Source organism: Epinephelus fuscoguttatus, linkage group LG18 (genome assembly GCF_011397635.1).
Source record: "Epinephelus fuscoguttatus linkage group LG18, E.fuscoguttatus.final_Chr_v1".
In the NCBI taxonomy this organism is placed as follows: Eukaryota; Metazoa; Chordata; class Actinopteri; order Perciformes; family Serranidae; genus Epinephelus; species Epinephelus fuscoguttatus.
The window spans coordinates 30,713,862-30,726,874 of NC_064769.1; the positions used below are offsets into that span (position 1 = coordinate 30,713,862).

The window sequence follows — 13,013 nt, forward strand, 5'->3', positions numbered from 1 at the left end:
TATTCTGTTTGCACTTATGGAAGGTTTACAGGACACATCCGAGATACCAAAGGTGTTGGGATTGTAATTGGGAGCATGACTTTCTATCCATGCCGAACTTCATGGAAACTGTGTCTGTAGTTGTCAAGACACCTGTTTATCTACCTAGTTATCTACACTGCTTAACGCTGAACAATGTAATCAATATATTCTTACTGGCCTAGCTACAAAAATAATTTCTCCAGAGTGTGGTCATGTGATGATATGAAGTTGGGAGTTAATACCTTGCAGTAAATGATATCTCGCCTGAGTCCCATCCATTTTCAGGCTATTGACTTTTCATGCCGACCTGCCCGAGGGATTAATGGAGCAAAATAAACTGCAGAAGAGTGACACAAAGGGCTTGTGACACTGTTTGCTGCGGAATGGAAATCTATGTGTGCCTTCCGCAGAGGAAAACGTCCCTTGGCGACTGTGCCCGATCCACCCCCATTTCATGCTTTGTCAACTCCAGGATGGAGTCATTCCAGACAGGGAGGACTCTGAGTTAAGCAACGCGAAGACTTGACATCGCAAAGCCAGAGGGAGGAAGTGCGGATCAGGTTTACCACATTAACCCAGGAGACCTCAATTAGGTACAGGCTGGCTTCTACCTGACTCAGATGGTACGACAAACAGATATGGTACTGCAGAATGCATGCTTCACACATTCATAGACATGCACCTATCATATAATCTCAATGCCATTCATAAACAGCTGTCATTTCCAAGTGAGCTCATACTGACAGCTTAAGCCTCCATCCACCTCCCTGACATGAATTCCTCTGACATGATATTGTAAATATGGAAATCATCCAGCGAGGTAAGTGACCTCTAAACCTCGAACGTGATACACGGCCATCCACAAATGTTCATGCATATATTTACATCCGTATCACACACAAAAGCCTGCAGTATCTAATAAACGAGTTAAATGTTTAAGTACAGTGTGCCATCATTACATTAGTGGGTAGTGAACTTCCAGCAATCCTCAGAGACCTCTCAGGGTCCACCAGTTCAAGTCTTTTAGCTGCTTCAGATTAAAATGAAAGGTTGATCGATTTTTTGCTGCCCGGGCTGCTGGAACAGTCTTCCATTTAACGTTTGGTCCGCTGGCATGATCTCGGTTTTTAAATCTCACCCCAGAATCAATTTTTATAGATTCCTTTCCATTGCACTTAGTATCCTTTGTCGTCTTATCACTGAACTTAATGATGCCATTTTATTGATTTTTATGGCTTGCCATTATTTTGCTCTTCTGCCTTTATTTTCTCACACTAAATATTTTTGATGACAATATTGCTCTTTTATTCCTTACATGCTGTTGTGTTTATGACACCATATGTCCTGTCATTGTATTATTTTCTTCCTCTGGGATACTCTTAAAAATAACTGCGTCCATAAAAACTCACTATTATTACTGTGGTAAGATCATCGCTGTCCTTCCCCTCACTCATGCAGTTCAGTCATGCACCCATTTTAAATTATGCATGCATCAATATTTCAGGCTAATTAATAAGTCTTTGAGAACAGGGTTATTGCTAGTGTGGCCTATGTACTAAGTGCGTCCAACTGTATTAGGTGCAGGACCTGCTGATGAATCAATTATGCGTCTGTCCGCTGATGAAACGAAATGTATGCATGTTCTTTGTAAAAGGTCAAGAGCAGCCGTGCTGCTGAGCGGCATGATTAATTCAATAAGAGCCAGCCTTATGCACCTACAGGTTACACAAAGAGCACTGTGTTACAACACCGATGACCATTTCAGGAAAAAAAAAGTGATGAACTCAAGCTTCAAGCTCACGGAAGCTGCTACCACGGTTACAGGGGCCAAAACCCATTAATGGAAAGGGGAGATTTGAGGTTTGAGGCAAATTGTAGACACAACCACCAGCTGTAGAAATAATATGGTATAGAACATGCATCACAAGATTACTCTCATGCTTCCTTGCTTTACTGGTGGACTTGGTGACACTTGCTGCTGTGCACTCGCTACAGCCACTTTCAAAAGTAATTAAATTGAAAGAAGTTTTCTACCGCTTGAAAGACATTTTTTCCATAAAACAAGGCAGTCTGAGCAGTAGAAAGATGCAAATACTTGCAAATACTAGTCCTCAGAGCACATGATGTAAAACAGACGCCTACTGTATGTTCTGTTCTTTCTATGAGCACTTTTTTTTTTCTAAATTAAATCTTTAAATGAACATGTTTTCAGTATTTCATCTCCTCTCTTCATCACTTTTTGTGCAGTATTCAGTTCAGTTTCCAAGGTAAGGCCCGTGCTCCAAGCTTGCAGGGCAGCATGTTTGACTACCAGCACTCTAATCCAGCATTAGCCTGCTTGGCTGGCACCCCTCTCCTCTAGCAACAGCACATACCTCATCTCCTAAAGAACATCACAATCATGTATTCAGCGGGCATATATCTATAGCCTGCATGCTCTCTTTTTTATCTCCCGCTCTCCCTCCTCCCCATCTCTCTGTGATGAATGTCACCCATCTCAGAGCCGTTAACTAATTATTCTCCATTAATCTGAGTCGAGTGGCTGCTGTCACCGCTGGAACCGCTGCCAACTCCAAGACCCTGTGACTTTCCTTCACACCCAGCAAAAAAGCCACCCATCCAACACACACCAAACCGGGCAGGCAGCCACAGAGGCAGCCGCACCAGAAGCCAGAGCAGACCTGGTGTAACCATGGCAACGGGCAGAGTGACATGGGGCTGCACGCTTATGTAATTAGGCAGTTAGGGAAAATTGGAAGAAGTGGCAATCACACTTGAAACATCGCAGGATGTGTGTTATATACATGATGAGTAGAGAATTGTTCTGTATTTAGATACGTTTATTAATATGTAAAGCAGTTCATATGTATTTATTTTGACTATGAAACACAGTTAAAACTAGATATAAAATGTGAATAATAAAGTTTAAAGGCATTTTCTCAGCTAAAATGCAATAAAAAATGTCCTTTTGCAGCAGGAAACAATTTATTTTCTTCAAATGTGGATAGAAATATGTTTAAATCTCAATGTTTCACGACAATAGCTAGAAATTATCAACTGAAAGACTACAATTACATGCACCAAATATTCCAGTTTTTGCCTTTATTCCTAAAAAGACAACTAAGCTCTTAACATGGCTCATGAAATTGAATATTCCACTAATACTCCCGTTAACATGCAGCATGCATACACAGATTAACCTGCCCTAACATGACGTTTATCATGTCAAAATATGGAAAAGTGGAATGGCTGAAGCTGCTTTTTACTACATATAATATCTAATAATTCCTTCTCTAATATCTATTTAATATTGCTGTAAAAACATCAACAATTTTCTCCTTCAAACAACTGTATTTATTCAAGTTTAACAAGATAACATTGAACACTCCATGAGAACGTTCTAATTTACCTTTGCCCAATACTCATTTTTACTGAATAGAGCTTGAATGCATCACGATGCAACTCAATGCAACCTCTGTGAGCTGTTAGTTGCGGCCACTGGCTGCTAACAGCTAACGATAACTAGCTGTCCTCTTCCCAATTTTAACAATGATTTTAATGTAGCATTATCAGGGAAACAACAGAGCACGTCCTCTGGCTCGACGGTAGTGACTTTACATTGTCCTTTTGTCAAACACAATTTCTTTTGTATACGATACAAAACAATATGATACACTTCATTGTTCCCGTAAGGAAATTCGTCTTGGACTCAGGGGCTGCACAAGTATTTCTGCCTCACAATAATTGTCCAAAGGAAATAAAGCATACACCATAAAAACACATACTACACGTGACAGCACTGCACGCAACACCAACAGAGCATCATACTGTAAGCAAACATAACACAACCCCAAAAGCATCAAGTGACATTATCTAAAATCTTAATTGAGGTTGGCACAAATTCATTTTTAATAAGACTCAGTTTAAATTTGGGCATCCTGTGTCGTCTGCCTGAAGGTAAATCCCTGGGATGACAAGACACTGGCTGCTATTTGCCATCTCATCACACAACATTGACATCACAGAACCCATTTGCCAAACAGTCGCTGCATTCTTCTTGTACCTGTTCATTAATTAAGGTTTGTGGGCCACAGTTTCGAGCCCTGCTTTTTAGCCTATGCAAAATTTATTTGACACAATGGGAAAACATCAGCCGCTGCCACCTGTAAGTGTCGTCTTATTTGTATGGAGCTTTTTTCCTGTCTTTATTCAAGAGAGTGGTTTATCAGTTTGAGCGCATTATTTATTGATTTCACGCTCAGATTTTGTAATATTGCCCCTTAAAACCCTGTCCTCACACTCAAACAATCTCTGCTTGCACTTAGATCAACTCTGTTTCTGCTCGCACTCAGATACCATGTTGCTTGCACAGATTTCCTGCTCCAGCTTCAGCTCTTCTCCTCGCGCTCAAGCTGCTTCTGTGTGCTCGTGGAATTTCTGCTCTCAGATTTCTGCCCTGGTCTTGGATTTTTTTGTCTAACGACCCTGTCAAAATCCCCCAACCAAGAGAACGCCAGGTTTATTGTTGACCAATGAAATGATCCCTGCCTCCCTCCGGGAGCGCTCACTTTAGAGCGTGCCGTCCAGGCGGGTACTCTTTAACCAGGTTCAATTATTTATTTATTTATTATTTATTTATTTATTTATTTCGATCACGTAAACAACAATGTACAAAAAATAAAAATAAAATAATAAATAAAGCACACATGTATACATACATACATACATACATATACATACACAGTACCTAAATAATAATAATCATAAGGAAATAAGTGTACAGAAAAAAAAATGTGTACACAAAACAGTAACATCTCGTAAGCAACGTAGTTTACATGAGCGAAAGGGAGTAGGAAGAAGTATACACTTATCTAATCCTACCCCTATAATCTTAATTTAACTAACTTACTTTCATAGCACAAAAACAAAAGGAATATTTATTTCATTCCTTCATTACACTATGTATCATTTCCTACCACATTTTAATTCAAATAGCAAGCAAACACCTTGTGTAAATTATTCAATGTACCTCTGGAGAATCATTTCTTTATGTCTCTTTTTAAACAGAATTATACTCGAAATGTTTTTGATTTCAGTGCTCAAATTATTCCACAGTTTTACTCCACAAATGGTGATACAGAAACTTTTCTTTGTTGTGCGAGCTCTGCCAACCTTTAGATTTGATTTCTCTCTTAAATCATAACCTTGCTCTCTTTCATGAAACATTCTCTGAATATTTCTTGGTAGCAGATAGTTCCTTGCTTTATATAAAACTTGGGCTGTTTTATGCTCAACCAGATCAAACAGTTTTAGAGTTTTAGACTTCCAGAATAAGTCATTGGTGTGTGCCCCATAATCAACCCTGTGAATAATTCTCATTGCTTTTTTTTGTAGTATGAAAAGTGGCTGAAGTGCAGTTTTGTATGTATTTCCCCATGTCTCTATACAGTACTCTAAATAAGGAAGAATCAGTGAATTGTACAGCATATAGAGTGATTTATGATCTAGGACATGCTTTGCTTTAACCAGAACTGAAATGCTGAGACAGTTTAGATTTGAATATGTTTGATGTGAGGTTTCCAGCAAATTTTGTCATCTATTATCACTCCCAGGAATTTATTTTGATGTACTCTTTCAATGTTTACACCATCTATTTGTACCTGTATTTGATCGTGTATTTTACAATTTCCAAATAACATGATTTTTGTTTTGTTCAGATTTAGTGAAAGTTTATTCTTATCAAACCATTTTTTGATTTTCCTTAACTCTGAAGTGATGACATCCAAAAGTTGTTGCAAACTCTCACCAGAACAAAAAATATTTGTGTCATCTGCAAATAAAATACACTTAGCTAAACTAGACACATTACAGATGTCATTAATATATAGGACAAAGAGTTTCGGTCCCAACACTGACCCCTGGGGGACACCACATGCAATATCCAGACATTCTGACAAGCGGTCTCCCATCTTTACATATTGCTGCCTGTTTCTCAAATAACTTCTCACCCAATTCAAGGGAACCCCCCTAATCCCATATTGCTCCAATTTATTAATCAATCTATCGTGGTCAATTGTGTCAAATGCCTTTAATTTAATTAACAGTCCCTTTATTCCAAAAGTCGTAAAGAAAGCGAGGGAAGAACATTTAACTAGAGCACTCGGAGAGCGCTGACCTCCGCCAAGCAGCTCGGATTTCCCGCCATTTTATTATTTTATCCACTTCGCTTCAACCGATCACCACCAAAATTTCATCATCTGTTCCTTGTTCCGTTGGGATCCGCTCATAAGTCCGACATCCCATTATTCCGAAAATGACCCACTGTTCCGAAATCTCAATGTTCTGACACCCCATTGTTCCGACCATATTAAACCCATTGTTACGAAATCCTGTTGTTCCGAAATCTAATTTTTCATTGTTACAAAATAACTGTTTCATGGTTAAGGTCTGGTTAGGTTTAGGCACAAGAACTACTTGGTTAAGGTTAGGAGAAGATCATGGTTTGGGTTAAAATTATAACTTTCAACATCGTTTCTACTTCCTCAAAACAGGGCGACTTTTGTCGTCAGGGCAACAGTAAACAACACGACAACACGGTCTCTTGCTGCTTTCCCTTGCTGCTTGTTTTTTCAACTTTTTGCATTGCAACATTGAGATTTCGGAACAACGGGACTTCGGAACAATGGGTTTAATATGGTCAGACCAATGGGATGTCAGAACAATGGGTAATTTTTGGAATAATGGGATGTTGAAATTATGACATGGCACCGTTTCATTATCAACCTTTCCTGAAAATTTCATCAAAATCCGTTCAGAACTTTTCGAGTTATTTTGCAGACAAACAGACAAAGGCCGGCGAAAACATAACCTCCTTGGCGGAGGTAATAAAGCCCTGGAGGGCAGGAGTGGATGAACACAGTTAAAGAGTACCCAACCGGATGGGATGCTCTAAAACTAAAGCGAGCGCACCCGCAGGAGGCAGGGATAATTTCATGTCGACAATAAACCTGGCGTTCTATTGGTTGGGGGATTTTGACAGGGTTGTTGCACAAAAAAATCCAAGAAGAAGGGCAGAAATCTGAGAGCAGAAATTCCACGAGCGCACAGAAGCAGCTTGAGCGCGAGGAGAACAGCTGGAGCTGGAGCTGGAAATCTGTGCAAGCAACATGGTATCTGAGTGCGAGCAGAAACAGAGTTGATCTAAGCGCAAGCAGAGATTGTTTGAGTGTGAGGACAGGGTTTTGAGGGACAATATTACAAAATCTGAACGTGAAATCAATAAATAATCCTCTCAAATTGATATACCACTCTCTTGAAAAAAGACAGGAAAAAGCTCCATATTATTTGCTGATAGGCCGATGGCAGTCAACATGGCGCCGATGTTCAGCTAGAGAATGCACCTGAACCCCGAACACCATCAGCATATCCCACATATCTTATTCAGAAAATGCTTCATTCAGAAAACAAGACCTACTTTGGAATATCTAAACCAAATATGCTGTTTACATGACCTGTATCAAAATCGGAATATTGCCATTTATTAGGGATAATACTGGAATATTAGTCAGCATGTTAGCATAGTCAGTGACCTATCTTGATGATGTGTGTGTGTGCAGTCATGTTGTGTGAATAGAAATATGTTTACACAGTCAAACAGTTGGGACTTGCCTGCTGTTTGAAGACAAAAAGCTGCTCCCTACATGCTACATCATTACATTTTAGTGTCTAGATCTGATTTTTGTTCAAGATTAGGGTGAAGTTTAGGTTAAATAAAGGTTAGACTTGGGGTAACGCACACAGGGGAAGACTCCGGAGAATGAATCGAGGTTAATAAAACTTCGTAAGTGACAGAAACAAGTGTGTGTCTGTTGGTTTGTGGTGGAGTTTATACTTACTCTGCGAGCTCCTCGAGACTCCGGTACACATCATCCTCGTTCAGAGCTGTGTCTTCTGATGGGAAGGGCCTAGTACACACACACACACACACACAAGAAAAGTGAGAGAAGATATAAAATATTAGTACACACACCGGAGTGTCCCAGGTAGAAAAATAACCAGTCAAAAAACGGCGTGTTCTATCTGCCAGGTTGTCACTCTTCGCTCCATCACTTGGGCAGCAGAACAGCAGGATGTATTCAACAGAGGACCCCATCAGTCACAAACAACATTGTCAAAACACATCAACACACTGCTGCTGACAGATAAAAAACCTGGCATCTTCACACTGCCAACTTTCTCAGGGAATTCAGGAGGGAAAACAGCCTCTTTTTTCAGATGGATGGCCAGGTGCTTTATAAATCCTCTCGGGGGGTCTGGGCAGCTTTCAAGGACCCCCAGGGACAATGCAGAGCGATATGAAATATTGAAAATGACAAAGTTTAGAGCTGTCATTTTTTTTCACACGGCAAAAGTGACCTTCTCTTCTTCTGTGCACACTTTCCTGTTGTGAAACATTATGGTTATGAGACGCTCTCCAAGCTCATCCCGATGCCTCTTCTCGAATGTCTCCTTCCAGCCCACGTGGCGTCAACAAACGCAATACTCCTGGGAAGTAGCGGAGCATAAAAATGGATGACTAATCAATTAGCCCATTAAACAGGGTGGATTTATTTCTAATCTTTTTGAAGATATCTGCTTTCTGCAAACATTATTGTGAAGTGCTTGATTAGATCTCGATCGGCCAACCGTGTTTATGATGGGGTTTTTTTTCCTTTCACGAGAGCTGATTGCTACAAATTATAGCCTATTAGCTTAATGCTGTGCGCAATTGAAGCTCATTAAAATCAGTGAGGTCACGATCTGCGCTAATCATCAACCACGCTAAAGTTACTGAAACGGAAATAGGGTGTAATATTAAACTAATCCCTCTTATGCTGGATTCATTTTAATAATACAGGCTATTTTTGTTAAGCTCTGAGGATGGTAAAATGTTTTATGGGGAAAAAAATAAACATTTGGGGAATAAAACTGTAAAATTTATTGGTCATTACCAGCTTTTAAAGCACCCAAATGCCTCAACGCTGTGACATATTTTCAGTTTAAGGAGTTTGTTGTTAGTCTTTAGACCTGTCTGTTTGTTTTCACCATGACAGCAGCGTACTGCTCTTACCATCCTCTCCTCGAACAATAAATCCCACACACGGCAGGAGCCAGCAGTGGTTGCTGATACAGTAAACAGCCCTGTAAGGTTGACCTTGACTCTCTCTCTGAAGCGGCTGAATAATGTAACTACTGAACACATGATTTGTTTTCTTACTGTCAAAGAGCCACTAGAGACACACACATACACACGCACTCAATGGACTCCACCATTATTCCATAAAGAGATGGAGAACATAGCGAGGAAGGGGGGGGGAGAGGAGCGAGGAGCAAACTGCGCCCACGTGTTTGACTAGTAATCAGTAAACAGCAACTGCAGGTATAAATTTTGGTTTACTTGTTTCATTCTCAACAACAAACTAAGGCATTCACAACATCTTCTAGGGTTATAAACACTATGGGGAGTTTTACTTTAAAAACATTGCAACACAATTTAGGGAACATCAAATAAAACTTTTGACCTAAATGTGGCTTCATCAGTGTTGATAGAAACATATAATTTCTCTGCACAGCTACAAGTCATATTTTAATCACTGACCTCATTGGTTGTTACTACATAAATCAAAAACGAAAAAGGAGAGTGGCATGTGATATACCACATACCACAAAGACGTTTGGTTCAACAACAAATCCCGATGCTTCCAGGGCTGCATGAGCTGACAATTGCAAGATTTGTCTCTTGACCAACAAATCCTGTGTCCAAACTGTGCATTTTCAAATATGACATAATGACATAAAATAAAATAAAATAAAATAAAATTAAGTGAATTAAAATTAAAATAAAATGGTTAAGCCTTTTGTCATAAATATGATTAGACACTTTCATTGATTTAATCATCTTTGTTTCTTTAATTCTACACGTCCTCACATGTTAATCCACCATTTCTCTCTTTTATACTTCTTTCACTGTATTACCGTATAAAAAATTGATGTTATTATCAGTCAGAATGAGCCTTAAAGGAATAAAAATGGAAGGGTTATTGCTGATTGAAGAAACGTTTTAATACTATAAATCTGAAACCTGAAACCATTTTGTCAATGGCAGTTTGTGTAAAAAGTCTCCCCTTTGAAAATAACTAAAATAAAGTTGAGATTCAACATGCAGTTACTTTTCTTTTTTTTCAATATAGTCAATAAGCACACGTACACGGTTTGATAACCATCAACTTATTTATCACAGTATACGGTGAAACCTAATGTGAAGCACTTGGTGACATGTTTTGAAGGAGGTCTGGTCTGTCTGTGGATTCCTGAGAAAGAGTTTTGTGTGTGTGTGTGTGTGTGTGTGTGTGTGTGTGTGTGTGTGTATTTTGCCACAATCCCCCAAATTACATTAGATTTTTTTTGCCCCGCATGATGGAAGTGCTAAGCTGTTGTATCACACGCAGGTTGCAGGGAGGTGGTCGGGGTGGATAGTTTGTGTGTTGGTGTGTCAGTTTGGACTCTTATTATCCCAATCAAGATTCTAAGGAAGACTTAAAAGCCCTTTAAGAAAAGATATTGTGTTGGGATACATGAATAAAATGTACTCAACTTAACTTTAGTTGAGTAAACTTACATCCTACATAAATAAGGTAATAAATAAAATAAAATAAAATAAATTAGAATTAGAGTCCCGCAGATCAAGGAACTCTTTTGTTGCTCAGTCTGTCAAACTATGAAATCAGAGTTTGGGTTCTAAGTAGCCTCAGTGCACCTAAGTCGAATGTTTCTGACAAAGCAAAATCAAATCAAATCCTTTACTGATAATACATGGAGGTGGTTGCTGCTAATGGACATAGCCTCAATATGAATAGATGGATAAAAAGTGAATGTCTGTGCGTGTGTGTTGTAGCTGAATTTGAAGTGAGCTGGGGGATGATGTGGAGAGTTCAGTGTCAAGAGAGCACAGACGTCACAAAGCTCTGATAAAAGCTCTCCACTCTCTGTAAGCATTCAGCTCTGAAATCCTTTGACTGTCTAATCCCAAACTACGATCAGAAGACTGAGGCTTTTTATTGAGATACCACACACTGACCTGCTGGTGTGCGAAGGCCAAATATCTCACTTAATGACAGCTACAGTGTGAGTGTAAAAGAAGCGATAAAAAGTAGTCTGCTGTATCATTTTCGCTGTGTACATGTGCACGTTTGTGTATGTGTGTGTGACGCTGTGTGTATCTGTGTGACACCAGCAATCAGCCTGTGTGTAATTAAAGCAGTGGTCACACTAAAAGACTGCGTCAGCCATCAACTTAATGAATGCTCAGCTAGATAGTCAAAGGTCAGCTGGTCACCCTCAGGCGCACACACACACACACACACACACACACACACACACACACACGAACATGCAAATAATCCTGCAAACTCCACAGTCTCTCCTCTGATTCATTAACTTTGCCAACTTTTCCATGTTCAAGTAGTCGACTTCATTAAAACCTCTGTATATCTAAGAACTAATTACAAGTACCATTATTAAGAAATCATAATACAAAAACGGCCTCATCTGATTTATGTAACTTTCTCACTCACTGTTATGAGCAGAGACACAGCGCACAAGTTGCTCCCCCTTGAGCGTAATAACACACCCACATCTTATGGCCCCCTCCAATGAAATGTGCATTATATTATAAGTTATTAATGGAGTCCCGCAGGGCTAAATTTAATTACATAGTAGTTTGCGGAGATACGCACTCATAAGTATCACCTCAGAGTTGTTTTGCGGAGCCAAGCACTGCCCAACGCTGCCGTTTTCATTTCGCCTAAATGGCACAACCAGGTGTAATTGAACTGTGTTTATAATTTCATCAGGGCTCCAATGATGAGCAGTCTCCTGGCTATTCAATAATGCTCTATTGTCTTCCCTGCAAGCGCCCTGCTTCATGTTGTTCAAGCCTATATGCTGTGCGGTGAACCAGAGTGGATGTAACAGTACTTGAAAGGTTTTTCTATGTAATTAGATGTCTATTGAGAGAAAACAAAGTGAATTTGTTTATCTTTTAAAACTTTAATTAGCCCCTACCACTGGTGTTGTCCAAAAGTCCTCCTAATTTGGCTTATTTAAGTGTTTTATTTTATTTTATCTGTTAAAGTACAACTAATTCTTTCAGGTAAAATGAGGAGAATACTGATGTCTTCATTGGTTTAGATGTGGCCCACAGATTTCTCCAGGAACATCAAATAAGCTGTGTGTGCCCAGCATGTAAATTAACATATGTGAAAGCAACATTTCTCCAGTTAAATCTTGGTTAAAGTTAGGTTTTAGGTTTTAAGTGTTTATTTCGTTAACAAAACCCCTGATGAAAAATGTAGTCAGTGACCCTTTCCCCATGACAAAGACAAGCTAAAAAAAAGCTCTTTGACAATAAAAACTATGACAAAATGTAGGTTTGGTTTTCATTTTCGTCAAAACTAAAATGTTAATGATGAGCTATCAAACATTTAAAGAAGAGGAGAGGAAAGCAGGATGATAAATCCTTATGAAACCTATTGGAAAAATGTTTTAAATTAGGAATCCAAGATAGGCTGACTAAAAGTACTGACTAAAATGTGATGACTTTTTGTGACCTAAAACGAAACTAAATCCTTCTGAGTTGTCGTTGACCAAAACTAGACTAAAACTATGAAGGATAAAAATGATTGAAATCTGACTAAAACTAAAAAAGCAATTTTGTCCAAAGACTGAGACTAAAAATCTACTCTAGTGGAGGTATTTCATCTAAACAGCTGTCTAAAACCAAAGACTCATTTTCTGATATAACCTGTTGTAAATCAGTTGTGTCACCTTTTTCTGTCTTTAATTTTATCTACTGTTACAAGTTTATCCAAACATCTCTCTCCATTTTCGATGGGCAACACTGTACTTTTGTGTTTTGTTGGTTTTGTTGGTGTAGTTCTGCATCTCCATTGTTT

General features: G+C 39.1%; 1 protein-coding gene across 5 annotated transcripts in view; it reads right to left on the bottom strand.

Moving 5' to 3' along the window:
• Nucleotides 1–13,013, bottom strand: part of vav2 (vav 2 guanine nucleotide exchange factor) — a 291,900-nt gene that overhangs the window by 84,660 nt on the left and 194,227 nt on the right. For all 5 annotated transcript variants that reach the window (XM_049603492.1, XM_049603491.1, XM_049603489.1 and 2 more), the window contains exon 4: nucleotides 7,917–7,985. In XM_049603492.1, the coding sequence (XP_049459449.1) occupies nucleotides 7,917–7,985 (69 nt within the window). The remainder of the gene's footprint in view (nucleotides 1–7,916; nucleotides 7,986–13,013) is intronic.